Source organism: Taudactylus pleione, unplaced genomic scaffold (assembly GCF_031769625.1).
Source record: "Taudactylus pleione unplaced genomic scaffold, aTauple2 ptg000689l, whole genome shotgun sequence".
Lineage (NCBI taxonomy): Eukaryota > Metazoa > Chordata > Amphibia > Anura > Myobatrachidae > Taudactylus > Taudactylus pleione.
Genome location: NW_028285091.1, coordinates 1533970 through 1561238, shown reverse-complemented (window position 1 = coordinate 1561238; position 27269 = coordinate 1533970). Strand labels below are relative to the sequence as shown.

Here is a 27269-nt window from a genome sequence, read left to right as displayed (position 1 = left end):
GTTTACAAGTACCAGTAAAAGTTTAGTTACGGCTCTGGTTGCACTAGTACTGAGTATCTATGTTAAATAAAATATTGTTACACTAGCACTGAGTATTACACTAGCACTGAGTACCTCCTGGTGCCAAAGTCCAGGGTACCAGTGTAAAAATGTTAAAATAAGGCACAATTGTAGTCATCATTACTATTTGTTTATAACAGAGGTCACTTGCAATAATTTTTTTCACTAATGTGGGAACTAGCATTTCTTGATCCACCATTGGGGGTGCACAAATAGAGTTTTATTTAATAATAGGTGCACTATGTTTTATATATTATTTAGGAGACCTATTTTTAGTATTTACTATTTCCCTGTTACCATGGCATTCAAGGGTGATGTTTGTTTGTTTAGGCCTTGAGGACAGGGCATGATGTGAAGTACTATTGGGCTATTACAGAAGAGGAGTGTGACCCGATGTCCTCACTCCATCAGGCGATCACAGGTTTTCGACACGGACAAAACGGGCTAGTTACTCATCCACCACTCCTAGGGATTCACTTCTCAATGTCAGTAACCGCCTGTGTTTGACTCCTCCCTTAGTGTAATGGATGGGTAACTCGTTTTGACACCTCTTGGTATGTGTGGACATGCTGCTGCAAATACCTGCTGAGTGGTGTTGGCTAATTCCCACTGGTCCCTCACTATGGACAGTCTGCACTGAGTAGCTGAAGGAGGGTTTCAGCTTGGAGACACTGGGCTCAATTTAGAACAGCGGATAAAAGGAGTAGCATTTTGCTGGTGATCACAGGATGCAACCAGATGCAGGTGTCTTAAGGCAAGATGTTTATTTCTCATATGTCTTGATATGAGCAATAAACCACAGCCTACTCAAGGTCAAAAGATGCAAAGCAAAGAAGTAATATTACATACAATAAGAATATAACATTTCCTCCTACCTACCCCTTTCTGTGGTTCCAAAGAAATGCCCCCATTCTAAGAAGCAAAGCAGCATCTCTCACCCCCACTTCAAACATCTCTATGCTGGGACATCCAATTGTATAACAGTTTGCTTATGTACAGACGGGGTGAATTGTCAGGTATCTATGCATAGCATGGGGACCCCGCGCTGCCCTTTAGTAATAAACTAACAATTTTATTTAAAAAAATTACACAAAATAGAAATCCTAAACGGAACCGGAAAGCTTATAGAAAGAACTTTAAACTGCTTAAAGAGCCAGTGCTGAGGATTACCAGGTGGAACGCAAATCCGGGTACAAGTGGAACGCACAGACAGGAAGTGATTATACTACAGCAGCCAGTGTCCGGTGCGGGCGGGCGCATGTACTGCACTGTAGGCAGCAGAGAGGAGACGGTGCACTTATGATAATAACGGGTAATTGCATTTATTGCATCCTAACATTATGTGTATTTGTCTTATTATTTATTATACCTCTTACAGCAGCAGCAGCAGCATCTTGTGTCCAAGGGATGTGTCACTGTTTTACCTTATTTGTCATCCGTTTTATTCCACCCATCTAACAGATGAGATAAGTGACAATCATCAGTCAGCTACTAATTCTGTCCTATAAATATATTGTATTATATTACCTGTAACTATATCCCACACCCTGTGTCCCCATCCATGTCATCAACTAGTCCTGTCCTATATGTATATTGTATTATTACCTGAGTCACCCAGTATCACCATCCATGTCACCTACTAGTCCTGTCCTATAGATATATTGTATTATTACCTGTAACTATATCCCACACCCTGTGTCACCATCCATGTCACCTACTAGTCCTGTCCTATAGATATACTGTATTACTACCTGTAACTATATCCCACACACTGTGTCACCATCCATGTCACCTACTAGTCCTGTCCTATAGATATATTGTATTATTACCTGTAACTTTATCCCACACCCTGTGTCACCATCCATGTCACCTACTAGTCCTGTCCTATAGATATATTGTATTATTACCTGTAACTTTATCCCACACCGTGTCACCATCCATGTCACCTACTAGTCCTGTCCTATAGATATACTGTATTATTACCTGTAACTTTATCCCACACCCTGTGTCACCATCCATGTCACCTACTAGTCCTGTCCTATAGATATATTGTATTATTACCTGTAACTATATCCCACACCCTGTGTCACCATCCATGTCACCTACTAGTCCTGTCCTATAGATATACTGTATTATTACCTGTAACTATATCCCACACCCTGTGTCACCATCCATGTCACCTACTAGTCCTGTCCTATAGATATACTGTATTACTACCTGTAACTATATCCCACACACTGTGTCACCATCCATGTCACCTACTAGTCCTGTCCTATAGATATATTGTATTATTACCTGTAACTATATCCCACACCCTGTGTCACCTACTAGTCCTGGCCTATATATATATATATATATATATATATATATATATATATATATATATATATATATATACTATATTATTACTTGTAACTATATCCCACACCCTGTGTCACCATCCATGTCACCTACTAGTCCTGTCCTATAGATATATTGTATTATTACCTGTAACTTTATCCCACACCCTGTGTCACCATCCATGTCACCTACTAGTCCTGTCCTATAGATATATTGTATTATTACCTGTAACTATATCCCACACCCTGTGTCACCATACATGTCACCTACTAGTACTGTCCTATAGATATATTGTATTATTACCTGTAACTTTATCCCACACCCTGTGTCACCATCCATGTCACCTACTATTCCTGTCCTACAGATATACTGTATATTACCTGTAACTATATCCCACACCCTGTGTCACCATCCATGTCACCTACTAGTCCTGTCCTATAGATATATTCTATTATTACCTGTAACTTTATCCCACACCCTGTGTCACCCAGCGTCACCATTTATGTCACCTACTACACAAAATACACCAACTTCAAAACTCATCCACTTACCCTCAAATTGTCACTCTTACCTCTCCTCATACCTAGAAGGAAAAAAAATAAAAAGTCCTCCCAAATAGTTAAAAATTACAGCGCTAAATAAATGACATTTATGAATATATATTATGGAATTTTCATTGACAAAATATGTGATTTTGGCAAATCGCCGTTCATTGCATTTCTCTCTAGGGGGTACATTTACTAAAGGTCGATTTTGATCAATTTAAAATCAATCAACATCTATGCTGTGTTTCTGGGGCTAAATCACACATATACTAACAGACAATTTTTTGATTTGTTTTTTTTAAGTATTAGTATCAGTAAATGTGTGATTTAGCCTCAGAAACAACATTGATGTTGATCGATTTTGGCTCCCAAACTGTGAAAACTGTAGGAAATATTTGTAAGTACTTACACACACAGGGTTTGTTGGCTGGTGTAAATCAGTAAGATTTTTATTCTTTTACTGACACTATTGATATCAACGCAACTACTTTAACCTGCTACACATAAGCATGCTTCATTTTAATTCCATACATGTGTTCCTTTTGTAAGGACCCCACAATACCCACCAAACGCCCAATAGAGAGAGAATCAGTCTGCAGTGAGTAGACACCCCATGAGACAGAAAAGATGTCGCAATATAACACAGCTAGGGGCTTTTATCTTTGCAATTACTACCTAATAACAGTGCAGGAGATGTACATACAGTCAGGCGCATAAATATTGGGACATTGACAGAATTTTCATATTTTGGCCTCTATTAACCACCACAATGGCTTTGAAATGAAACAAACAAGATGTGCTTTAACTGCAGACGTTCAGATTTAATTTGAGGGTAATTACATCCAAATCAGGTGAACGGTGTGGGAATTACAACGGTTTCTATATGTGCCTCCCACTTTTTAAGGGGCCAAAAGTAATGGGACAAACTAAACAATCCTAAATCTAACTTTCACTTTTTAATACTTTGTTACAAATCCTTTGCAGGCAATTACAGCCTGAAGTCTGGAATGCATAGACATCACCAGACGCTGGGTTTCATCCCTGGTGATGCTCTGCCAGGCCTCTACTGCAAATGTCTTCAGTTCCTGCTTGTTATTTGGGGCATTTTTCCTTCAGTTTTGTCTTCATCAAGTGAAATGCATGCTCAATCGGATTCAGGTCAGGGGTTTGACTTGGCCATTGCATAACATTCCACTTTTTAGCCTTAAACTCTTTGGTTACTTTAGCAGTATGCTTCGGGTCATTGTCCATCTGCACTGTGAAGCGCCGTCCACTGAGTTCTGAAGCATTTGACTGAATATGAGCATATAATATTGCCCGAAACACTTCAGAATTCATTCTGCTGCTTTTGTCAGCAGTCACATCATCAATAAATACAAGGGAACCAGGTCCATTGGCAGCCATACATGCCCACGCCATGACACTACCACCACTATGATTCACTGATGAGATGGTATGTGTTGGATCATGAGCAGTTCCTTTCCTTCTCCATACTCTTCTCTTCCCATCACTCTGGTACAAGTTGATCTTTGTATCACTCTGGTACAAGTTGATCTTTGTCTCATCTGTCCATAGGATGTTGTTCCAGAACTGTAATGGCTTTTTTAGATGTTGTTTGGCAAACTCTAATCTGGTCTTCCTGTTTTTGAGGCTCACCAATGGTTTACATCTTGTGGTGAACCCTCTATATTCACTCTTGTGAAGTCTTCTCTTGATTGTTGACTTTGACACATATACACCTACCTCCTGGAGAGTGTTCTTGATTTGGCCAACTGTTGTGAAGGGGTTTTTCTTCACCAGGGAAATAATTCTTCTGTCATCCACCACAGTTGTTTTCCGTGGTCTTCCGGGTCTTTTGGTGTTGCTGAGCTCTCCGGTGCGTTCTTTCCATTTAAGAATGTTCCAAACAGTTGATTTGGCCTCGCCTAATGTTTTTGATATCTCTCTGATGGGTTTGTTTTGACTTTTCAGCCTAATGATGGCTTGCTTCACTGATAGTGACTGATCTTTGGATCTCATATTGAGAGTCGACAGCAACTGATTCCAAATGCAAATGTCACTCCAGACCTTTTACCTGCTTAATTGATAATGAAATAACGAGGGAATAGCCCACACCTGTCCATGAAATAGCTTTTGAGTTGATAGTCCCATTACTTTTGGCCCCTTAAAAAGTGGGAGGCACAAATAGAAACCGTTGTAATTCCTACACCGTTCACCTGATTTGGATGTAATTACCCTCAAATTAAATCTGAAAGTCTCCAATTGAAGCACATCTTGTTTGTTTAATTTCAAAGCCATTGTGGTGGTGAATAGAGGCCAAAATATGAAAATTCTGTCAATGTCCCAATATTTATGCACCTGACTGTAGTTATTTATACACTGCAAGTCATGTGCTGGGGGGGAAATAAAGTTCACATGCTTGAAATTAAGAGATGATCCTGTCGCCAAGCTTAGGCCGGGTACACATAACGACATGTATCCCAGCTGACCCGACGCACAATGGAAGGATATATCAGACAGCCGTGTACGACCGCACGATATACACTTTCATCCCACATTCATCTGTACGCGGTCGCCTGTGTGGTCGACCCATCTGACGTGCAGCACATCAGATGGGGCAAGGGTACACACTTAGCAATATGGACGGGATATTGTTCCGAACCGTGTCGGAACGATATACATCGTCCAAAATATCGCCTGATGTGTACCCCACCTTATTCATACACTGCATATTGTGCTCACTGCATTCATCACACTGTGTCTACATTATGTGACTTGGCTATTACATCTGCATGCACACTTAGCGTACCCCCACCCATGAGCTACCCAGGGCAGAGGAAAGTGTTAAATTGCTTTTATTTCTTTTAATACATAAAATAGTGATCAGTCTAGCACCCTGCACCTGCCACAACCTGTGCAGTTCCTCTATCTTGTCTGGGGTGTCGCTCTCTGCTCTGGTGCTTCTAGCACACTCAGCTGATGCAACATACGGCTCATATACAGACCAGAGTGTGCTAGAAGCACCAGAGCAGAGTAGGATAGAGGAACTGCACGAGTTGTGACAGGTGCAGGGTGCTAGAAGAAAAGAGCCCATTCCTCAGAAATTGCGGTCTGTGTAAATAGTGGAAGTTTTACATTCATTCTGGTCATCCTCCTGTGGTTCCCTCTGACAGCTCCAGCGCGGCTATAATCTAAATGAAACAAAATTGTCATTTTCACGCAGCTCTGAAGTGAGAGGTTGCTCCAGTGAGCTAGAGAGTTCAGCCGCCATGATTCTGTCATATGTATAAAGTCGCAGATTAAACAAAACAAAACCTGGTTGGAGTATGGCTACGGCCACTCGTATCGGAACCTTTTTTACACAGGTTTTCGACTTAGTCTATCACAGATGGTCCTTTCAAGATAGTAGATAGTGAAATGAAACAATGGCAACTGTACTTGCTGAGCTCTTAACATGGTTCTTTTCATAGACCCGGGATAAAGTTCTATAACCAGCATCCAACAATTTCAAGTTCACATGATCATCGTTGTTTGTTCAGACCCTAGATTTAAGTATTGGTGGGAGTGAAAGGGTTCCACTTTAAATGCAGATGCTGTTGTGCATTCATTATCTATTCTTTCTTTGTAGATTGAGCTGTGCGGTAACGTTGGGGGGTGACACCCATCTTTAGGACAGAAGAGTCCAGTGTAGATTGTCACGGTCTCCCTGAGGATGGAGAAGGACAGGAGTCACATGACTGAGAGGATACTAAATCTCACCCTGGAGATCATATACCTGCTGACTGGAGAGGTGAGGGGGCTTCTGGGAGTGTCCACAATTGCGGTTTTGACTCCTTCTGAATGATAACTACTTGGGAAGATGCATTTAAGAAAAGATAACATTAAAATATTTGTTTTAAAAAGAAATTCATCCATAGGCGTCCACTTCATTATTTATGTGTCCACCACTTTGTCACGGGTTGGATATGGGAGGCTGGCAGACGGGATGCCGACCGCCAAAACACAGACTGCGTCATCCTGATGCTTAGAATCCTGTCAGGGACTAACCCCCCCCCCCTTGGTGGTGGCTGAACCTAACTCTCCCCTCCCCACGGCGTAAAGCTAACCCTGCCCGCTGTCGTATGCTAATACGCAGCCGATGGGAATCTTACAGAGACGCCCCCCCCCTGGCCGCTGCTAAGGAGCACCATTGAACATTGCACCAGTCCTATAGAAACGCAAAATCTCCATTTGAACATGGCCGCTGTAGTCAGTGCAACTGCGGCAATGGACTGGTCGCGACACCTCTGGCTAGTCACCCTGCTGTTATCACTGAGACAGGCCCATTGAAATTGCCTCTCTTTATGTTAAAATTTATTCTGCAGCTCCGACGGTAACATTCGGGACGCACGCGCAGACTGAAAACAGGCTGCTAGCATGCAGCATTGACGCTGCGTGCATCTCTGTATCCAGCCCATAGCGGCAATCACTGTAATCTATATTAATAAAACCGGGACCTGACTGGAGAGGAAAAGGATTCTGGGAATAAGTACGTGGCTTCACTGTTTTCTCAACTGATAAGGTGATTTCACTCTGCATGTGGGAGATTCTGGAACTGCTGCGGCTGCCGCTTTAATATGCATCACACATGAATATTAATAAGAGCTGTGGGCGTCCATAGGGAGCAAGTGCTACTTAAGGATTATGCACCTTAATAGACGAGGTTTTCACTCAAAGTTGTAGGTTAAAGCAGGATAGTTGTGGCAGGTTGATATAGATATTGTTTTTATATATATGAGTGATATGCTTTTAGCTTACATCTCAATACACAGGATTATACAGAAGTTAAGAAGACATCCGGTAAGTGCGAGACACCCAGTAGCCGTCCCTGTGTGTCAGGAGGATGGAGCAGGACCCACAGCCCCATCACGGTGCCTCCACCTCACTCACTGATACATGAGAGAGACAATGAGCAGATGATCCTGGAACTCACCTACAAAATCATTCAGCTGCTGACTGGAGAGGTGACTGCTGGGACATTATACAGTAACACCAGGGGATGTGTCTGGGTGATGACTGGAGAGGTGACTGCTGGGAATGGGACATTATACAGTAACACCAGGGGATGTGTCTGGGTGATGACTGGAGAGGTGACTGCTGGGAATGGGACATTATACAGTAACACCAGGGGATGTCTGGGTGATGACTGGAGAGGTGACTGCTGGTAATGGGACATTATACAGTAACACCAGGGGATGTGTCTGGGTGATGACTGGAGAGGTGACTGCTGGGAATGGGACATTATACAGTAACACCAGGGGATGTGTCTGGGTGATGACTGGAGAGGTGACTGCAGGGAAAGGGACATTATACAGTAACACCAGGGGATGTGTCTGGGTGATGACTGAAGAGGTGACTGCTGGGAATGGGACATTATACAGTAACACCAGGGGATGTGTCTGGGTGATGACTGGAGAGGTGACTGCTGGGAATGGGACATTATACAGTAACACCAGGGGATGTGTCTGGGTGGTGACTGCTGGGAATGGGACATTATACAGTAACACCAGGGGATGTGTCTGGGTGATGACTGGAGAGGTGACTGCTGGGAATGGGACATTATACAGTAACACCAGGGGATGTGTCTGGGTGATGACTGGAGAGGTGACTGCTGGGAATGGGACATTGGGCCTGATTCAGCAAGGAACGCAGTTGCTAATATGCAGACAATCAGACGATTGTTGCGTTCTGCGTATGCATCGCAATGTGCGAACAGGCCACCGTGGTCGAGACTGTGATCGCAGTGACTATGCAGACCCATCGCAGAGTGATTGACAGGAAGTGCCATTTGTGGGCGGTGACTGGGGGGGGGGGTAGGCGACACGCAGGCTTGCCAGTGCGTTTGAACGCCGCTGCATGGTTGTTCATAAATTATCCACTGCGGTGCCCTACACAGCCTGAGGCCTCATAGTGTGCGATGAAGTTAGCAATTTCTGAGTAAGGTCAGAGCTTGTGCAAGTGTGCATGAGGCTGCGATGGTACTCGATTGTACCGATGTTTTCGCAGTCTTGCTAAACCTTACGGATGTGTGTAGGGTAAGGTGGGCGTCCTTATGTAGTATTGCGACGGCATAGCGATCGCAGTTGAACTGCGTTCGTAATCACTATTGCATTCGCAGTTGCATTCCATAATGAATCGGGAAATTATACAGTAACACCAGGGGATTTGTCTGGGTGATGACTGTTTTTTAATTTGTGTGTCAGGTTGCTATACGGTTTGGTGATGTCACTGTCTATCTCTCCATGGAGGAGTGGGAGTATATAGAAGAACACAAGGATCTGTACAAAGACGTGATGACGGAGAATCACCGGCCCCTCACATTACTGGGTAAGAATAAGTTAAATCCCATTCATGTCTGTCTAGTAGTAGTAGTAGTAGTAAGCAATATCTGTGCATATACATTTTCTGTCTGAAGTATGGCAATGCTGTATATGGGAGTCACATACCAGTATCAGTTAAAATGCTACACGTTACTGACAGTGACAGACAGACGCTCATCCCTCTCCATACTTGTCTGCATGTCCCCGAGTACTGTAGTATTGGTTTGCTACTCAAATAGTGTTCACTCTAGCTTCGGCGGCAGGCAGGGCGCCAGAGCTAGAGAGGGCAACCATGTGCGCGCGCGCCCGAAAAGGGGCGTGGTCATCGAAAAGGGGGAGTGTCTACAAGACGCGTCCCCTTTTAGTCATACTTGGGGGCGTGCCCGGCACTTACGGACACGCCGGGCAGCCCCCAAGCGCTGCAGACAGGGAGAATAGATGCCGGGTGCATGCTCCCGGCGTCTACTCTCCGGCGGTGACCGGGTCACCGCACATTTCTCCACCCGCGGGAGACTGCGTCCCGCGGGTGAAGATGGCACACGCAGGCTGTGAGGGCAGAGCGCTTTTTGCCCTCCTTCTGGAGGGCAGGGTGCTTTTTGCCCTCCAGAAGGAGGGCAGGGCGCCGCGCCCCGCTAAAACGATAAATGGTAAAGAATGAGCTAACAAACAAATTACACCTTAGCGTTCATTATAACTATAAAGATACACAGAACATAGGTACATGAACTGTGAGAGAGAGAGAGAGACTAACTGGTCCTTGGGCAATGATTATGATCCAACGTCATCCATTTTTGGCGGGAACACCCTAGACTCAACCTCAGCACTCCTCAGTGACTGTGGTGAAACGCGTTGGTAGATACCCACCCACACTTGTTTCAATGTAACTTAGTTGTTACACATCTGAGGCAACTGCACTACTGCTCCCAGCATGACATGGCAGTGATAATTATTTTGTGTTAAGTGAAAGTACATTTGCGCACACAGTCCACATGGTCATTGCTCTCTGGGGGGGTGGGCATATCGGACGGTCTGTCACCGGATCTCCCGATATGTCGGCGCCGGGATCATTGGCAACATCCCTGGGTACACAATCTTTTAGTGTGTACCCAGCTTAAGGAGCTGTGATGTATAGCCACATTTGCCATTGTTCACAGCTCGTATACCTGATGAATACTTTTGTCAAAATACCTGTCCTGCAACTAGCGAGTCACAGTCTGCCCTACTCCAACATGGCCTGCATCACTTCAGCAGAATCCATCTTCATTTCTGTTTTGACTGCAATTAGTATGACTAAGCCTTGCTTAAGAAATTTTTGGGGGAGATGTATCAAACTTGCTAAGAGGACAGGTGAAGTTACTCATAGCAACCAACTGGCTTCTGGCTATCATTTTATATAGAATGTACTAGGTAAATGATAGCTAGAAGCTGATAGGTTGCTTCTTCAGTTGTCCTCTTGGTTTGATGCATCTCCCCTTTTGTTTGCTACTCCTGTTGCAGCTAGTTTTCCTGCGACTGTGTATCCACATTGTATAACAACGCGGCATAATTCTGACTCCACTTTGTGTGTCGACCCAGTTTACATCTGACTGCATGCTTCATGCCAACCAGCCTTTCCTTTTACTACACGCCTTGTGTCCATGGACGTCAAGCTATTTGCCAATTTGGTTGCTTTAAGGCTAGGCCCATTGTTACCCTCTTTAATCAATTCAGACCAGTAGTAGTGTTTGCAATGGGCTGTCAGTCGCCAGATAACACTTGTTGGGTTTTTAATATTATGGAACAATGTGATCGCAGTAAGGAACCTACCTACAAGTTGTACTTAGGAGATTTGGGTTTGGCGGTAGAATCTTGGATTCGATCTCAGCATTATGCTCCGTCTGCTAGGACATTTGTCAGTGGATCTCTCCCCCCATGTTTTAATATAACTCATGGTACCCGACAGGGGTGTCCTCTCTCTCCCCCTTAATTTCTCCTTCATCCCCTAGGGGACACTGGAGTGTCAATACAATGGGTATAAGAGTGGGTTAACCGGGAGCTGGTACCTTAAAAAAAACAAACCAACAGTAGCTAGCTCCTCCCCCTCCATACCCCCCCCCAACCCAGTCTAAAAAGTGTGCCCTGGGAGCTGGACGTTGATCTCCCGTTTAGGGCTTATTTTAACATAAAGAAGGACCTCCAATCAGCAGGAGGATGGACAGGCAGCCCACTGCCCCTGCCTGTCTACACCTATGGATGCTGCTGGGGGAGACCTCACCGCTGCTGCACAAAGTTTGCGCTGAGGTCTCCTGCTACAGAGACCTCAGTCTCTGGGGAACCCAGATACGCGCTGGATGCAGTGCTCGTAGCGGGTTCCCACAGCACATGCCCGCCGCTGGCAGCTTAGGCAGGGTCAAGGTTAGTGTCACCTGGCTCCCTGGTTAGCAGGGAGCCAGGACATTATAATAGGTGGGCATTTCACGGAAGGGCGCCATAGCCGGGGAGGCGGAGCCTAAGTTTTTTCTTCTGCTTCTGCCTACCATCAGCCTCAGCGCTTCTAAAGAACGCTGAGGGGCCATTTTGGAATACCAAAAGTGAAGGAGCAGGCTGTGTCTGGCTAGTACTCAGTTATCAGCCCTTGCTATTATTGTTGCAGCGTTATTCAATTAGTGCTGTACACATTGCTTATCCCCCTCTGTGCCCCTTCTCAGTAAGTCATAGGTGTGATTGTAATTACTACTGTCGTTTTTTTCTGTCTCTGTGTGTGTGTGGTAACTGTAATGTCTACCAAGGGGTCTAAGGCAGCCCAATAGGCCTTTTCCTGCAAAACTTGTGGGGAAAAATTCACACAGGGACAGCCTAATGCTTCCTTACTGTGTGATAATTGCATGTCTCAGCCTCAGGACTCTGTTAATGTGAGCCAGCCTATTTGGTCGGATCAATTAACATCAGTTATATCCAACCTGTCATCTGAGTTTGAAGCATCTCGCAGAGACAGGGAGAGGCTGAATCAGACAGCAGCTGAAACCAGAGTGGGCCCGATCTCTAGCAAGATCGGTAGAGGGTCTTACAAAGGCAATGTCCCAGGCTCCCTCTGCATCTACTCAGGTCCTTTAGTAAAAGGTTCATTCATAATCCCCTACATTGGGATGAATCCGACGAAGAGGATGTTCAGGACCAAGAGGAGGGTGAAGTGCAGGAGGAGGAGGTTCAGATTACTGAGGAATTTGAACCTGCATCAGGACAGGTGTTACATGTGGAGGAGGTAGAGGTAACTGCAAAACCGTCTATTTTTGGTAAAAGGGTTAAGCAGTTCGTTACCTTTCCAGCATCGGAGGAGCTGGATGATATTCTCTCTATTGCATGGAAACACCCAGATAAGAGATTTCAAATGAACAAGAAATATCTCTCTTATTACCCTTTTCCACAGGTCGGTAGGAGATTGTGTGAAACTCCTCCTGCGGTAGACCCATCAGTAGCCCGTCTTTCTAAAAAGACAGTACTTCCAGTGCCGGGTGCGGTTGCTTTAAAAGAGACCTCGGACAGGAAGCTGGAACAGACATTAAAATCCCTATACACTGTAGCAGGGGTTTTGATGCGTCCGGCTCAAGTCTGCTGTTGGGTGAACAAAGCCATTGAGAATTGGGCTTTGCAGCTAGCGGAAGGGATTAGGTCCGTGCACAACCCGATGACCTCATTCAGTTAGCTGAGCAGATTACAGAATCAGCTGCATTCCTGGGGGAAGCGTCAAAGGACATTTGCAGTCTATCCGTCAGATCTTCAGCATTGGCTGTGTCAGCTAGAAGGGCTCTGTGGTTGCATCAGTGGCAAGCAGACGCAGAGTCTAAGAGAGCAGTTGAGGCTCTTTTATGGGGGAGGTTCCTTTCTGCTCGGAATTAGATAAGTGGATCTCACAGCTGCCTCCAACTCCCAGCAGGATAAAGCAGCTGCAAAGCCTACCGCATGACATTCTCCCTTCTCATTTGGGGGACCCCAGAGTAGGGGCTCGACTCCTACGTTTCAAGGACATTTGGAACCATTCTTGTCAGGACGCCTGGGTTCGGGATGTCATTGTTCAGGGACTAAAGCTGGATTTCAGAATACAGCCCCTCTCTCTCGTTTTTTCAAGACAGGTTTACCTCAGGTTACGGAAAAACGTGTAGCTATCCAGGAGGCAATACTTAAACTGTTATTGTCTCAGGTAATAGTGAAGGTTCCATCCCACCAGGGATGTCAAGGGTTTTATTCAAGTTTGTTCGTTGTGCCCAAGCCGGACGGCTCCATGAGGCCCATCCTCAATCTCAAGGAATTAAACCTTTATCTGCGAGTCTTCAGATTCAAAATGGAATCTCTCCAATCCATTATTGCGAGTCTCGAGAAAGACTAGTTTTTAGTGTCCCTCGACACAAAGGATGCTTATCTCCATATACCGATATGGCCTCCTCATCAGATTTTTCTTCGTTTTGCAATACTAGACTCGCATTTTCAATTTCAGGCCCTGCCTTTCGGTCTTTCGTCAGCACCAAGGGTGTTTACAAAGATTATGGCAGAAATGATGGCCCTGCTGCATTGTCAGGGTATTGTCATTGTTCCGTATTTGGACGATCTCTTGATAAAGGCCTCGTCACGGGATCGCCTGTTAAAGAACATTCATCTAACGCAGAGTGTTCTTTTACAACACGGATGGATCCTAAATTTCAAGAAATTCTCCCTGATCCCCACCCAACGCCTGCTTTTTCTGGCAATGATACTAGACACAAGGGAACAAAAAGTATTTTTGCCCCAGAACAAGTTTGCTCCCATTCAGCACCTGGTGCGCATGGTTTTACAGCATCGCTGGGTGTCTGTACATTTCTGTATCCGTCTTCTCGGGAAAATGGTAGCAGCTTTCGAGGCAATACAATACGCAAGATTTCACGCCCGAACCTTCCAGTTAGATCTTCTTTCCCACTGGTCAGGGTCCCACCTGTTCTACATCAGAGGGTCCTTTTGGTGGCGCGAACACGAACATCCCTCATATGGTGGTTGAATCCCTTTAACCTGTTGGCGGGAAGAAGATTTGCGATGTGGTATTGGATACTCCTCACCACGGACGCAAGCCTGAGAGGGTGGGGAGCAGTGACCCTGGGAAAGCATTTTCAGGGGCTCTGGACTCAACGGGAAGTAAGACTATCCATAAATGTGCTGGAGTTGAGAGCAATGTTTTATGCCCTTCAGAAGGCGCGGCCCATATTGAAGGGTCAGGCGATCCGAGTTCAGTCAGACGATGCCACGGCGGTGGCATATATAAACAAACAAGGCGGCACAAAAAGCAGAGCTGCTATGAGGGAGGTAAGCAGGATTTTTATATGGGCAGAGAAATTTGCAGTAGCAATTTCTGCAATATTCATACCGGGAGTAGAGAACTGGGAGGCCGACTATCTCAGTCGGCAGAACATCCATCCGGGGGAATGGTCCTTGAATCCTCAGGTGTTCCATCACCTAACTCTGAAGTGGGGCTGTCCGCAAGCCGATCTCATGGCGTCAAGAGTAAATCACCAGTTACCAGTCTCCTACTCCAGGACAAAGGATCCTCAAGCTGCGGCGGTGGACGCACTGTCGGCTCTGTGGCCCTTCCATTACATCTACGTCTTCCCTTCGTTTCCTCTCATTCCACGCTTGCTCCAGAGAATCAAGCGAGAAAGAGTCAAGGTACTACTAGTAACACCAGATGGCCCAGGCGAGCGTGGTACTCGCAGATACAAAATCTGTTAATAGACGAACCTTGGCCCCTACCCCTTCAGGAGGATCTTCTTCTGCAGGGGTCGTTCGTTTATCAGAACTTACAGCGGCTTCGTTTAACGGCTTGGCTACTGAAAGGGCCGTCCTCAGAAGCAAGGGGATCCCGTCCAGCGTGATTCCCACTATGCTGCGGGCCAGGAAGGATGTCACCTCTCAGCATTACTATCGCATATGGAAGGCTTATGTTGTTTGGTGCGAGAGACGTAATTACCCTCCAGCAATTTTTAGGACATCACGTCTCCTCCTTTTTCTTCAGGCCTGTCTAACAGCGGGCCTTTGTCTAGGTTCCTTAAAGGTACAGATATCTGCATTGTCACTTTTCTTTCAGAAGAGATTGGCCTTGTTTCCAGATGTTCAGACTTTTTTAAAAGGAGTCATCAGAATTCAACCTCCTTTCGTACCGCCCACTGCACCTTGGGATTTGGATTTTGTTTTAGCGTTCCTTCAGCCTGAAAGCTTTGAGCCTTTACACAGGGTAGAAATGAATTATTTAACCTGGAAGGTGGTTCTGCTGTTGGCGCTCGCATCAGCAAGGCGAGTGTCGGAGCTCAGTGCCTTATCCTGTCGTCCCCCCTTCCTCATTTTTCATGAGGATAGGGTGGAGTTACGCACGCAGAAATCCTTTCTTCCCAAGGTAGTGACTGCTTTTCATATAAATCAGCTGATAGTGGTTCCCGGTTTTCAAAGACGATTCTCCAAATTCAAAGTTATTGGATGTAGTCAGGGCTCTTAAGATTTACGTGGACCGGACGGCTTCCCTCCGTAAATCTGACGCTTTATTTATAAAGTTTGATTTGGCTCGTCCAGGTTGGCCGGCGTCCAAACAAACCATTTCAAGATGGATTCGCCTGGCTATCAGACAGGCTTATGTGGTGGCTTCCAGACAATCACCTAGTTCCATTACCGCTCATTCAACGCGCTCGGTAGGCCCTTCATAGGCGGCTGCTCGGGGGGTTTCATTAAACCAACTTTGCAGAGCAGCTACTTGGTCGGGAAAGCATACTTTCCTTAAGTTTTATCGATTTGATACTTTTCGGCCTCCGCTTCAAGTTTGGACGTGCAGTACTGCAGGGTTCTAAGCTCTGGGACGTCCCCATTGTATTGAGACTCCAGTGTCCCCTAGTGGATGAAGGAGAAAATAGGATTTTGGTACTTACCGATAAATCCCTTTCTCCGATTCCACAGGGGACACTGGACGCCCTCCCTGCGCTGTTCTTTTCTGCAAGATACTACAGTTGTTGCATTAGGTCGTTTGATTGGTCTGTTACCGTTTTTCTTTCTGTGTATGATGTATTAGTACATGGATGTAGTTATTGTAGCTTTTCTGTCTCCTTCTCCTTACTTCCAGCTCTCCTCGGGCACAGTTATGTTTAGACTGGATTGGGGGGGGTATGGAGGGGGAGGAGCTAGCTACAGTTAGTTTTTTTTTTTTTAAGGTGCCAGCTCCCGGTTAACCCACTCCTATACCCATTGTATTGAGACTCCAGTGTCCCCTGTGGAATCGGGGAAAGGGATTTATCGGTACGTACCAAAATCCTATTTTTTGCATTAGCCTCTAGCTGAGAAGATCAGGATCGTGGAGTCAATTCAGGGTCCTAGGGTAGGAGATACTACTCATAAGATTTGTTTATTTACGGATGACATTTTTCTTTGTCTGCTTAACCCCCATGCTTCTTTCCCCGCTCTATATTGTATTTTGGAAGCCTATTGTAAGGTTTCTTTTTATAAACTTAACACTACTAAAACCGAAGCCCTCCCTTTTAAATATCTCTACTGATACATTCGTATCTCTTAAGGAGACCTTGAAGTATGCTTGGCAATCCTGTTCGCTTAAATATTTGTGTATTCATTTAGCCAGAGATAGACAGTAACTATATTCCTCTTCTTAAAGTGTTTTAGACTTTCACAAAAGACTGGATGTCTCATGAAGTTTCTTGGTTGGGCAGAATAGCTGCCTTTAAGATGGTATTACTCCCAAAACTCTTATATTTCCTACCATCCCCAGAATCCTCCATTTAATCCTTATGCAATAAATTTAATAAGGTTATTGTTAACTATGTGTGAAAGGCTTGCGAAAGATACCCGTTCCTTACCTAAATTGAGAGGCGGGGTAGCTTTTCCTGATTTAGAGAAATATCAATACGCTTGTCAAGCAAGAGACTGGTTTGTGGGGAAATGCTTAAACCATGGGTCATGTGAGAAGGATGCCGTGAAACCCTTTGCCCTTCCTGACTTACTGTGGCTCCCTGTCTCTGTTCAATCTTTAGGTAACGAGCTTCCTTAATTAGTGCCCTCCACTATTACAGCGTGTATCAACTAGTAAGGAAATAACACTGCCAGCTCTGTCGCCATTTTGTATAGCCAATGTAATTATGAATCTACAATTGCATTCTTGGGTGAGCAGTGGGATAAATTCCTTAAAGGGTAACTCATAGTGCAGGCCCAGATATATACTGCGTCATTAAGTATTTATATTCTGCTGTGTATTGTGATAAAGAAATTTTGTTACAATTATTTGTACGCCCTCTTCCCCGTGTGCCCCTTCTCTTTTCTTTTCTCTACCCTTCAATTTTAAAATTCAATAAAAATTACATGGGGCGAAAAAAAAAAAGAGAGAATGTAACAGGTAGAATTGCGCTTTGGGATAACACAATACATACAGTATAATACTCCAACAATTGGGCCGATCTTTCTTCCAAGAGGAGTTCAGATATCACCTAAAAGAAAAAAAAACATACATACATACAATAGTGTAATCCTGTTTAACAACATAGATAGTCCCACTGGAAAAGTGATCAGCCTTTAATTTATAAGGTGTAAATAAGTTCCCCTCCACCTGGATGTATAATATACTGTATGTTACTAGGGTTGCCCCCCACACATATAACTCACAGCCATAAGCTAATATATATAAGCATTTCTTATGGTATCTTTTGCAGCATCTGAAAACCACCACCATGAGCAGAGAAATGTAATTCAGAGTTTTGCTTCCCACACACATCACTCACGGATTCCCAATGGAAATAGTGCACATCACGGGAATCTTTAAAGGTGTAGTCAGGACAATTTCAAACATTTTCATCAATTTGGCTCCAATATTTATTGTAGTATCCAAAACAAAAAGTTTCTATAAAAACTTTTTTATTATTAAAAAAAACCACAAGCAAGCAGATCACTTCCTTCCTCTGGTAGGAATTCTATCAGTAGTGCATATTAGATGAACAGGATCTCTCAAGGTGTCACTATACCAGAAGTCCTTCCTTCACTGCTGGGTAGGTCCTTCAAACAGCTGCCAGGTGTCTCACCAACGCGTTTCGACCCCAGAGGGTCTTTATCAAAGTGTTTGGTATAACCGGCCATTTTGTCCTTAAATACCCTAACCAATTTGCAGGTAGCTTAGTACCCTGTGTGATGTATAAACAAATACATATAATACAATCAATAATACAACAATGTTCGTCCATTATCTTCCTTTCCGGGCTCCCGCCATTTGTTCATGCTTCCGGTGCCGAATGCCAGAAGTGATGCTGTTCCCAAGATTAACGTTGCCATGGACTGGACATCCTATTGTCCCACTAGCATCATCCCAGAAGTGATGGGTGCGCTGACGGGAACATACGGCCACATCCCGGAAGTCTTGTGTTTTTCATATTGGTGTGTACCATCTAGCCATATAATGGTACTGCCTCTGGTTCCAGGGTATATTCCGGAAATATCTAGGTGTCCATGTTTGGGTAAAACTTTTATATCCATGTGTTAGACATATACTGTATATATATCTGAATCAATCCCAATATGGATAAAAATAACTATAAAGGGAACAAAGTAAACAATATCTACACAGGATTTAAAGTGCGTTAATAATATTGGTTACATGGTCAGTATACAGTACAAAAACAATAAGAGATATATTATATATATACTGTGTGTGTGTATATATATATATATATATATATATTAGTGTATAGTTATGTCAAAAAAAACAAACTCCTAAAAACCCGTGTCTTGATGTGAAACCAGATGAAATCATAATTAGCCACGTGGTAATAGCGTATTAAACTCATGGATGAGTTTCAGTTCTGCTTTTGTTATTGCACTAGCCATAACTTTACATCTGGGGTTATTTTTAATCTGTTTAATACCAATAATATTATTTATCTCTGCAACGAGCAAGCATGTTCTTTCTTGAAATGCGCTGACGGTGTGTCTCCGGACCATTTTTTATATCTCTTGGTGCTTGCTCACCATTATTTTTAATGAACTGTTTGTTCTGCCAATATAATATTTTCCACAAGAATATTCAATATCATAAATTATTTTTTTTTTGTATGGCAAATAATGAATTGTTTTGATGCTCTGTTTATGGCCATTTATAATCAATTGCTCAATTTTTTTTTCTAGATTCTGTACCTTTGATGTTTTTACACCCTATACAAGTATCACACCTATGGAATCCCTTAGTCAATATTTGTCATGGTTTTTTACTCGTAAGGTGTGCACTGTTTACAAGACAATTCCTAAAATTAGAAGCTTTCTTATATATAACTGTTTTTTCTCGGAATTAAGGGACCTATAATTGGGTCTCTAGACAATAATGACCAATGTTTTTTCAAACTGTCCTCTAATTATTTATGCTGTGAATTACAATTAGTTACAAAGGCCCATTTGTATCTCACCTCATTATTTTTCCTAGAAACAATTGATGAAAGTAATGTACCCTATTTGTTTCTAAAGCTTCCTTTTTAAGTTTTTTTTTTTGTACATCATATCCACATGACAAAAATATTTTCTCCATTTCAAATAGTCTGATCCTCAAATACCTCTTTCTCTGTTCAATTACTCAGCCTCTTAAATTGACCCACTGATATAGAGTTGAGCCAATTGGTGTGATGACAGCTTTCAGTAAGAATGTAGGACTTGGAATCTGTTCATTTGTTAAAGTTTTTCATATGAATTTTACTGTCTTTAGCATAAACGGTGACATCTAATAAGTTAATTTAGGTCTTTTCAGTATCTAATTGTATTATTATTATTATTATTATTATTTAAAAACTTACAATAAATTTCTAAAACAGAATTATCTCCCTTCCAAATAAAAATTATATCATCAATATAACGTAACCAGGACAACAGGGTTGCTCCAAATGGGTTGTTGTGCCAAAATGGTATCTAACTCCCAATGACCCATACAAATATTGGTATAACTTGGAGCAAACCTGGTGCCCATTGCTTTTTTCTGTAAAAAGGTTTCTTTAAATAAAAAAATAATTATGCTGTAAAATATAGGGGTGGGGAGGGGGGGCAACCCTAGTAACATATATTATTCATCCAGCGGAAAACATATGCACCTTATAATTAAAGACTGATTACTTTTTTCAGTGAGACCACTTTTTTCAGTTGGACTATCTATGCAAACAGGATTACACTATTGTTAGTATGTTTTTTTTTCTCTTTTATGTGATATTTACACTCCTCTTGGAAGATAGTTCATCCCAATTACAGGGGAGTATTATTTGTATTGTGTTATCCCATGCAAATAAATAATAATGAACGGTCAAGTGATCTAGTGCGTCCAATCATGTTAGTGGGATCTGTCTCAATATGCCACACCATTTTATAAATATAGTGATATGAATTTGCATTTTCTCCTCTTTATTTGGAGGATAGCATATTGGACCCCACCAACACACTTTTCCCGGCTCCCGTCTTCACCTGTCTTGCCCCTTCACTCTGCCCCTCTATTAGCAAGAAGAGGGACCTTACAGGGTTATTATACAGTTTGTCCTTCCAGGGTCCTACCCCATCTGTACTCCATCATTTAATAATAGCGCTCTATGGAAGACCTACAGGCAGCGCGCAAAGTGCTAGTTTTGCCTGCACAGTAATTGCTGGACATTCAGTGCAGTCCTGTGCTCCGTTTCAGGTAAGAGAGAGTTCCCATTAGTGGAAAAGCTATTTTAATTTCTAACTGGGTGAAGTATATTTCATTGCATTCAAACTATTATTTTATCTGCTGTGGTTCTTTCTAACAGGCTTAACTGAGGCTACGAAATTATCTGTAGGATCCCACTCCCTTATTTCTTCACCGGATTGTACGGACGGAGATCAAAATATTGTTTTAAAGCTCCAGGATGCAAACCACTCATCAACAGATGAACAGAGCACAAGCAACAGTCCAGAGAAAGTTATAAAGCCGCATACTGCCATTTATACTCGTACATTTAATCCACAACATATGTCTACTCATATTAAGGAGGTATCTGTATCATGTGATGGAGGAAACCACACACACACTGACATGTATACACCCACAGATCATACACACTATACATCTACTCCTAGTAAGGAGGAATCAGTCTCATGTGATGGAGGAACCCTTACACACACTGACATGTATACACCCACATATCATAAACAGTATACATCTACTCATAGTAAGGAGAAATCAGTCTCATGTGATAAAGGAACCCTCACACACACTGACATGTATACACCCACAGATCATACAAAGTATACATCTACTCATAGTAAGGAGGAATCCATCTCATGTGATGGAGGAGACCTCTCACACACTGACATGTATACACCCACATATCATAAACAGTATACAACAACTCATATTAAGGAGGAATCGGTCTCATGTGATGGAGGAAACCTTACAGACACTGACATATGTACACCCACAGATCATATCAAGGAGGAACCAGTCTCATGCGATGTGGGAAACCTCATTGACATGTATACACCCACAGATCATACTCACTATACATCTACTCCTATTATGGAGGAATCTGTCCCATGTGATGGAGGAACCCTCACACACACTGACATGTATACACCCACAGGTCATGCACAGTATACATCTACTCATATTATGGAGGAATCAGTCTCCTGGAAGGGAGGTAATGTAACAGTCACTGACATTTTTATGCCCAGTGAACATACGCAATATGTATCTACTCATTTTAAGGAGGAATCTCTCTCATGTGAAGAAGCAAATCTTAAACCTACAACGATTTATACTGATGAACATAACAAATATAACCAGAAGCATCAAGTAAAAGAAAAAACGATCTTGTGTTCTGCATGTGGGAAGTGTTTTAGATGTTTTTCCGAACTTGTCTCCCATCAGAGAAGCCATACAGGAGAGAAACCATATTTTTGCTTCCTATGTGGCAAATCTTTTTCTCTGAAACGAAATCTTTTAAGCCATAAGAGGATTCACACGGGGGACAAACCCTTCTCTTGCCCGGAATGCGGTAAATGTTTCATCAGTAATTCTCATCTTATCAAACACCAGAGAATCCACACTGGGGAGAAGCCCTACTCTTGTGGGGAGTGTGGGAAGTGTTTCATTACTAGATCAGATCTTATTAGACATCAGAAAATTCACACAGGGGAGAGACCGTATTCTTGCCCCGAATGTGGGAAATGCTTTAAGCGTAACTCTGATCTCATTAGGCATCAAAGGATCCACACAGGAGAAAAACCTCATTCTTGCTCCGAGTGCGGGAAATCGTTTACTCTCAAATCAAATCTTTTAGTGCATAAGAGAGTTCACACAGGAGAGAAGCCCTACTCTTGCTCAGAATGTGGGAAATGTTTTCTCAGCAAATCTCAGCTGCTTATACATCAAAAGATTCACATAGGAGGGAAGCTATATTCTCTCTCTGAATGCGGGACATTTTCAGATGACGTCATCCACCAGAGAACTCGCACAGCAGAGAAGTCATTTCCTTGTACTGGTTAAAGAATATGCCAGCTAACAAGTTAGCCAGGTCTGATTTACAGTCTGTCTTTAAATATTTTGTTGACACTGATCCTTGGGGGTAGATCTACTAAGAATCGGTTTTGCCGTCTATTGCAATCCGCTGGACATTGCCAGTGTTTAGTTGTCAAAAACTCCCAGTATTTACTTACCAATGGATTTGAGAATTGGTAGAAGTCCAAGAAATGTCTAGTCGTATTTATTTCCTGTCTAAAACCCCGTCGACTTCACCCTTATCCATTTGAATTTTAAATCCGCCGAACGCTTCCCCCTGCTTCTGCCTTCTGGGCCCTGTCAGGCAGCTGGTGGAGTGCTGCGTATCTCAGGTAAGTGGTGAGCACAGGAAAGCCTGCTACTGCCACATTGCCGCAGGTGCTCAGATGGCGGTCTCCCATCTGTAACCGAGGTCAGGAAATCTACTTAAGAAGATGCAGACCCTTGCCTCTGCACTCCCAGAAAACGGGGATGACAATCCCCATTTCTTCTTTCAGGCTTTACATTGGGTATAGGTTGGTGAGTAGGAGTCTGTGCACCAAATAGTCAAAACTTTTTACCCATGAGCCGAGCTGGAGGCACCATGTTGTTGTGGCCCTGTAACTTTTCTTTTAGTTCACTTTAATATTTTATTTGAACTAGAGCAGGCAGTGTAGGGTGTCCTACTCTAACGACCCCAGCTCCGGTGGCGGTAGCATCGGCGACTGGGTCGGTGACTTCTGCCGCAGGACTCCAGGTGTAGACATGCACACCACCGCCCGGAGCCCACAGCCGGATGCTGATGGGGGAAGGTAAGCGCTCCTCCCTGCTTGCAGGGAACCGCATGTTCGCAGCTTCACACCGCCGGTGTGGAGACCACCGGCGGTGCTGATAGTGTGGGTTCTGGTCGTCTCCACTCCACACATTAGACCACCAGGGCACCAGGTAACAGGACGCTACTGGCAGCGGTGACGGCCATGTCCCTAGGGTCTTTACCAGTGGTGGGAGTAGGGCTTCTTGTTAACCCCTCCCTCCGCACCTGGGCGTGCTCGCTCACAGCAGTCAGCCTGTCCCAGTGTGTTTAATCTCCATCTCTCTCCTTTCCTATTGAGAAATGCTGGGCAGCCATTTACACAGTGCATGCCTTCTGATCCCGACTGTTGTGACGGCTCATTTTACCCAGTCGGTGGGAACTTCTTGGGCAGTTCGATATGGTGCCTCTGTGAAGCAGCTTTGTAAAGCCGCCAAGTAGTCCTCTGCCCATACTTCTGTGAAGTTATAGTCCTTTGATACCTTTGCCTGCCGTATTGTGACTTTTGGGCTAAGAGTTCTCAGTGCAGCTCAGGAGCGTCCCCTCCCTTAGGAGATTAGCTTTGGGATGTCCCAGCGTAAAGCCTGTGTCCCGTATGGAGGAAGAAGTAAAGGAGATTCATGTGCTTACCTGTTAAATCCCTTTTCTTCGATTCCATAGGGGACACTGGGCCTGATTCAGAGCTGGACGCTCTGAACGAGCGCCCGCTCTGAATCAGGGCATTTTTTTTTTTTTTGGTGTGTCCTCCTGGACTCTTGCATAGCTGTTACCACCCACAGCTTATGCGAGCGTCCATGATGATGGTCGCGATGGTCAAGACCATCACGACCATCGGGCTTGCGACGAGACCCTGCGGTAGGGTCTCGCTGCCGCAAGCCCTGGAGTGATTTTGGCTCTATCAGAACCAAAATCACTCCCACTGATATCACTAGTCATGTCAGTGAGGCCGGACCCAGACGGTAGGCGTTCCCATGGGAACGCCTCCGTCTGGGCAGGCACGCCCACCAAAGGGGGCGTGCTGTCACTCACCATCGACAGCACGCCACCTTTGGTGTGAGACCGCGAGCGACGGCTTCCCCGTCGCTCGCCGGGTCTCGCGCATGCGCACGACGGAGCAGCATCCGTCGGGCGCATGTGCATTTGGGTACCATCGACCCGCTTGCAAGCGTCCTGCGCTCGCGAGCGGGTCTGAATGAGACCCACTGTGCCCACCCTGATGCACCTGGCTTTGTGAGGCTTTGCTCTGTTTCAGGTTCTCCTGTCCGCATCTGCTAGTGTTTAGACCTGTATGTGAGCTGGTCTTCCTGCTCCTTCTTGCTCCTTGCTTTAGGCTTGCTAACTTAACTGAGTTGCCTCTGGCTGGGCGGGCGGGTCATAGGGGTGAGGGAGCAGGGGCTCATGGGTAAAAAGTTTGAACTATTTGGTGCCCAGACTCCTACTCTCCAACCTATACCCAGCGTAAAGCATGTGTCCCCTATGGAATTGAAGAAAAGGATTTAACAGGTAAACAGATAAATCTTTTTTGGAGATGCCTGCCAGCCCCACTACCCGCCCCCAAAGCCTGCACCCTGTCAATCAGGCTGCAGCTTAGGGGGCAATACAAGCGAGCAGGACCCCTCTGCACGTGCGCAGAATGGGTCCTGCGCAAGTACAGTCGCCACACAATTGGACTTGTATGCAATCCATCGAGTTTGCGTTAGTCCCCATGTTAAAGAATCAATGGTCGTCCGATGGTCTACTGCACAGGTTCTCAAACTTGGTCCTCAGGACCCCAAAAAGTGCATGTTTTTGTAGGTCTCACAGAATCAAAAGTGAAATAATTAGCTCCACCTATGGATCTTTTAAAATGTACTCAAAAAGTATCAATAATTGGAAAAACCAATCATCAAAGTGATTCCTTCGTGGGGCACTCTTTTGTACATAAATGATTTCTTAGTATAATTAAAAATTAGCTTTTAATATATCTCCAATAAAAGAATAGGGATTTGTTGTGCTCATTTATAAAATATCTAATTGAGCCTCCTTAGCAATTAATCTCATAAATTTATAAAAATAGATCTATTATAAGAATTAGCATAAAGTATGTGGTGACTATGCTTGTTTGAATTCATATGCTCATATAGCTCCTGATGGGTACATAATATATTATAATAGCAGGGTCAGGTACAGTTCGTATGACATATAAAAATTGGAAATAATAATTGGAAATAACGCATAAATTAGAACTGTATGTAATAATAACTACTCGGTCATTTGAGATAAATCTATACATTGAGTGTGATAATAGCGTGTCTGCTGAGTATCATCCCAAATTCATATACCATGTATGGCCAAACACAAACACATATGCAAATGATCCCCGGCTTGCAACAAATTATTTAATCCTATTGCCGGGTTGGATACTACCTCAATGTAACCAAAAATATATAAATATACACATGAAATGCTAGCAAAGTACTCTGAAAAAAGGGGAGAGCAAAGACCACCCTGTAGGCGTAAATATCCCAGATGACCTGATACTGATTTATATCAGGATAGCAATCCCGGATGACATACTTAAATATTGTAAACTACTATAGGCAGATAATATCATCCTGTGTCACATAACCCCATAGAAATTATAATAGTAAGTACGGAGTACAAGTACCTGGTCCCCTCTGCTGTCCAGGGTCTTCTATGAGCGGATATCTGGATGAGAGATGGATCAGGAATAACTCCGATAGAAAATAAGGGAGAGGTGGGGGACACCAACAAGCTGTATGGTGAACAAGCCAGTTGTGGTGAAACACGTGTCCAGTCAGTCACTCCCCACTGCAGGAGGGAGCAGCAGGATGTCGGGCACAATCCTTCGGTCATTTTAACTCGGGTACTCTTCTTCGGGTGGGTCGTGACCTGGTCCGGTGGCGCATTCAGATTTCTGCAATGCTTTCAGCAACAGACACTGCCTAACACCACATACGGATCGGTGTCCCCCACCTCTCACTTATTTTCTATCTGAGTTATTCCTGATCCCTCTCTCATCCAGGTGTCCGCTCATAGAAGACCCTGGACAGCAGAGGGGACCAGGTACTTGTACTCCGTACTTACTATTATAATTTCTATGAGGTTATGTGACACAACATGATATCTGCCTATAGTAGTTTACAATATTTAAGTATGTCATCCGGGATTGCTATCCTGATATAAATCAGTATCAGGTCATCTGGGATATTTACGCCTACAAGGTGGTCTTTGCTCTCCCCTTTTTTCAGAGTACTTTGCTAGCATTTCATGTGTATATTTATATATTTTTGGTTACATTGAGGTAGTATCCAACCCGGCAATAGGATTAAATAATTTGTTGCAAGCCGGGGATCATTTGCATATGTGTTTGTGTTTGGCCATACATGGTATATGAGTTTGGGATGATACTCAGCAGACACGCTATTATCGCACTCAATGTATAGATTTATCTCAAATGACCAAGTAATTATTACATACAGTTCTAATTTATGAGTTATTTCCAATTTTTATATGTCATACGAACTGTACCTGACCCTGCTATTATAATATATTATGTACCCATCAGGAGCTGTATGAGCATATGAATTCAAACAAGCATAGTCACCACATACTTTATGCTAATTCTTATAATAGATCTATTTTTATAAATTCAT

General features: G+C 43.7%; 1 protein-coding gene across 1 annotated transcript; it reads left to right on the top strand.

Moving 5' to 3' along the window:
- The first annotated feature begins 1299 nt into the window (after positions 1–1299).
- LOC148477811 (uncharacterized) lies at positions 1300–23328 on the top strand. Its single transcript, XM_088456168.1, has 5 exons — positions 1300–1372; positions 6574–6735; positions 7757–7948; positions 9188–9311; positions 21094–23328. Exons 2-5 carry the CDS (start codon positions 6658–6660, stop codon positions 22809–22811), a joined length of 2112 nt encoding a protein of 703 aa, XP_088312294.1. The 5' UTR covers positions 1300–1372; positions 6574–6657; the 3' UTR covers positions 22812–23328.
- Positions 23329–27269: the final 3941 nt, after the last annotated feature.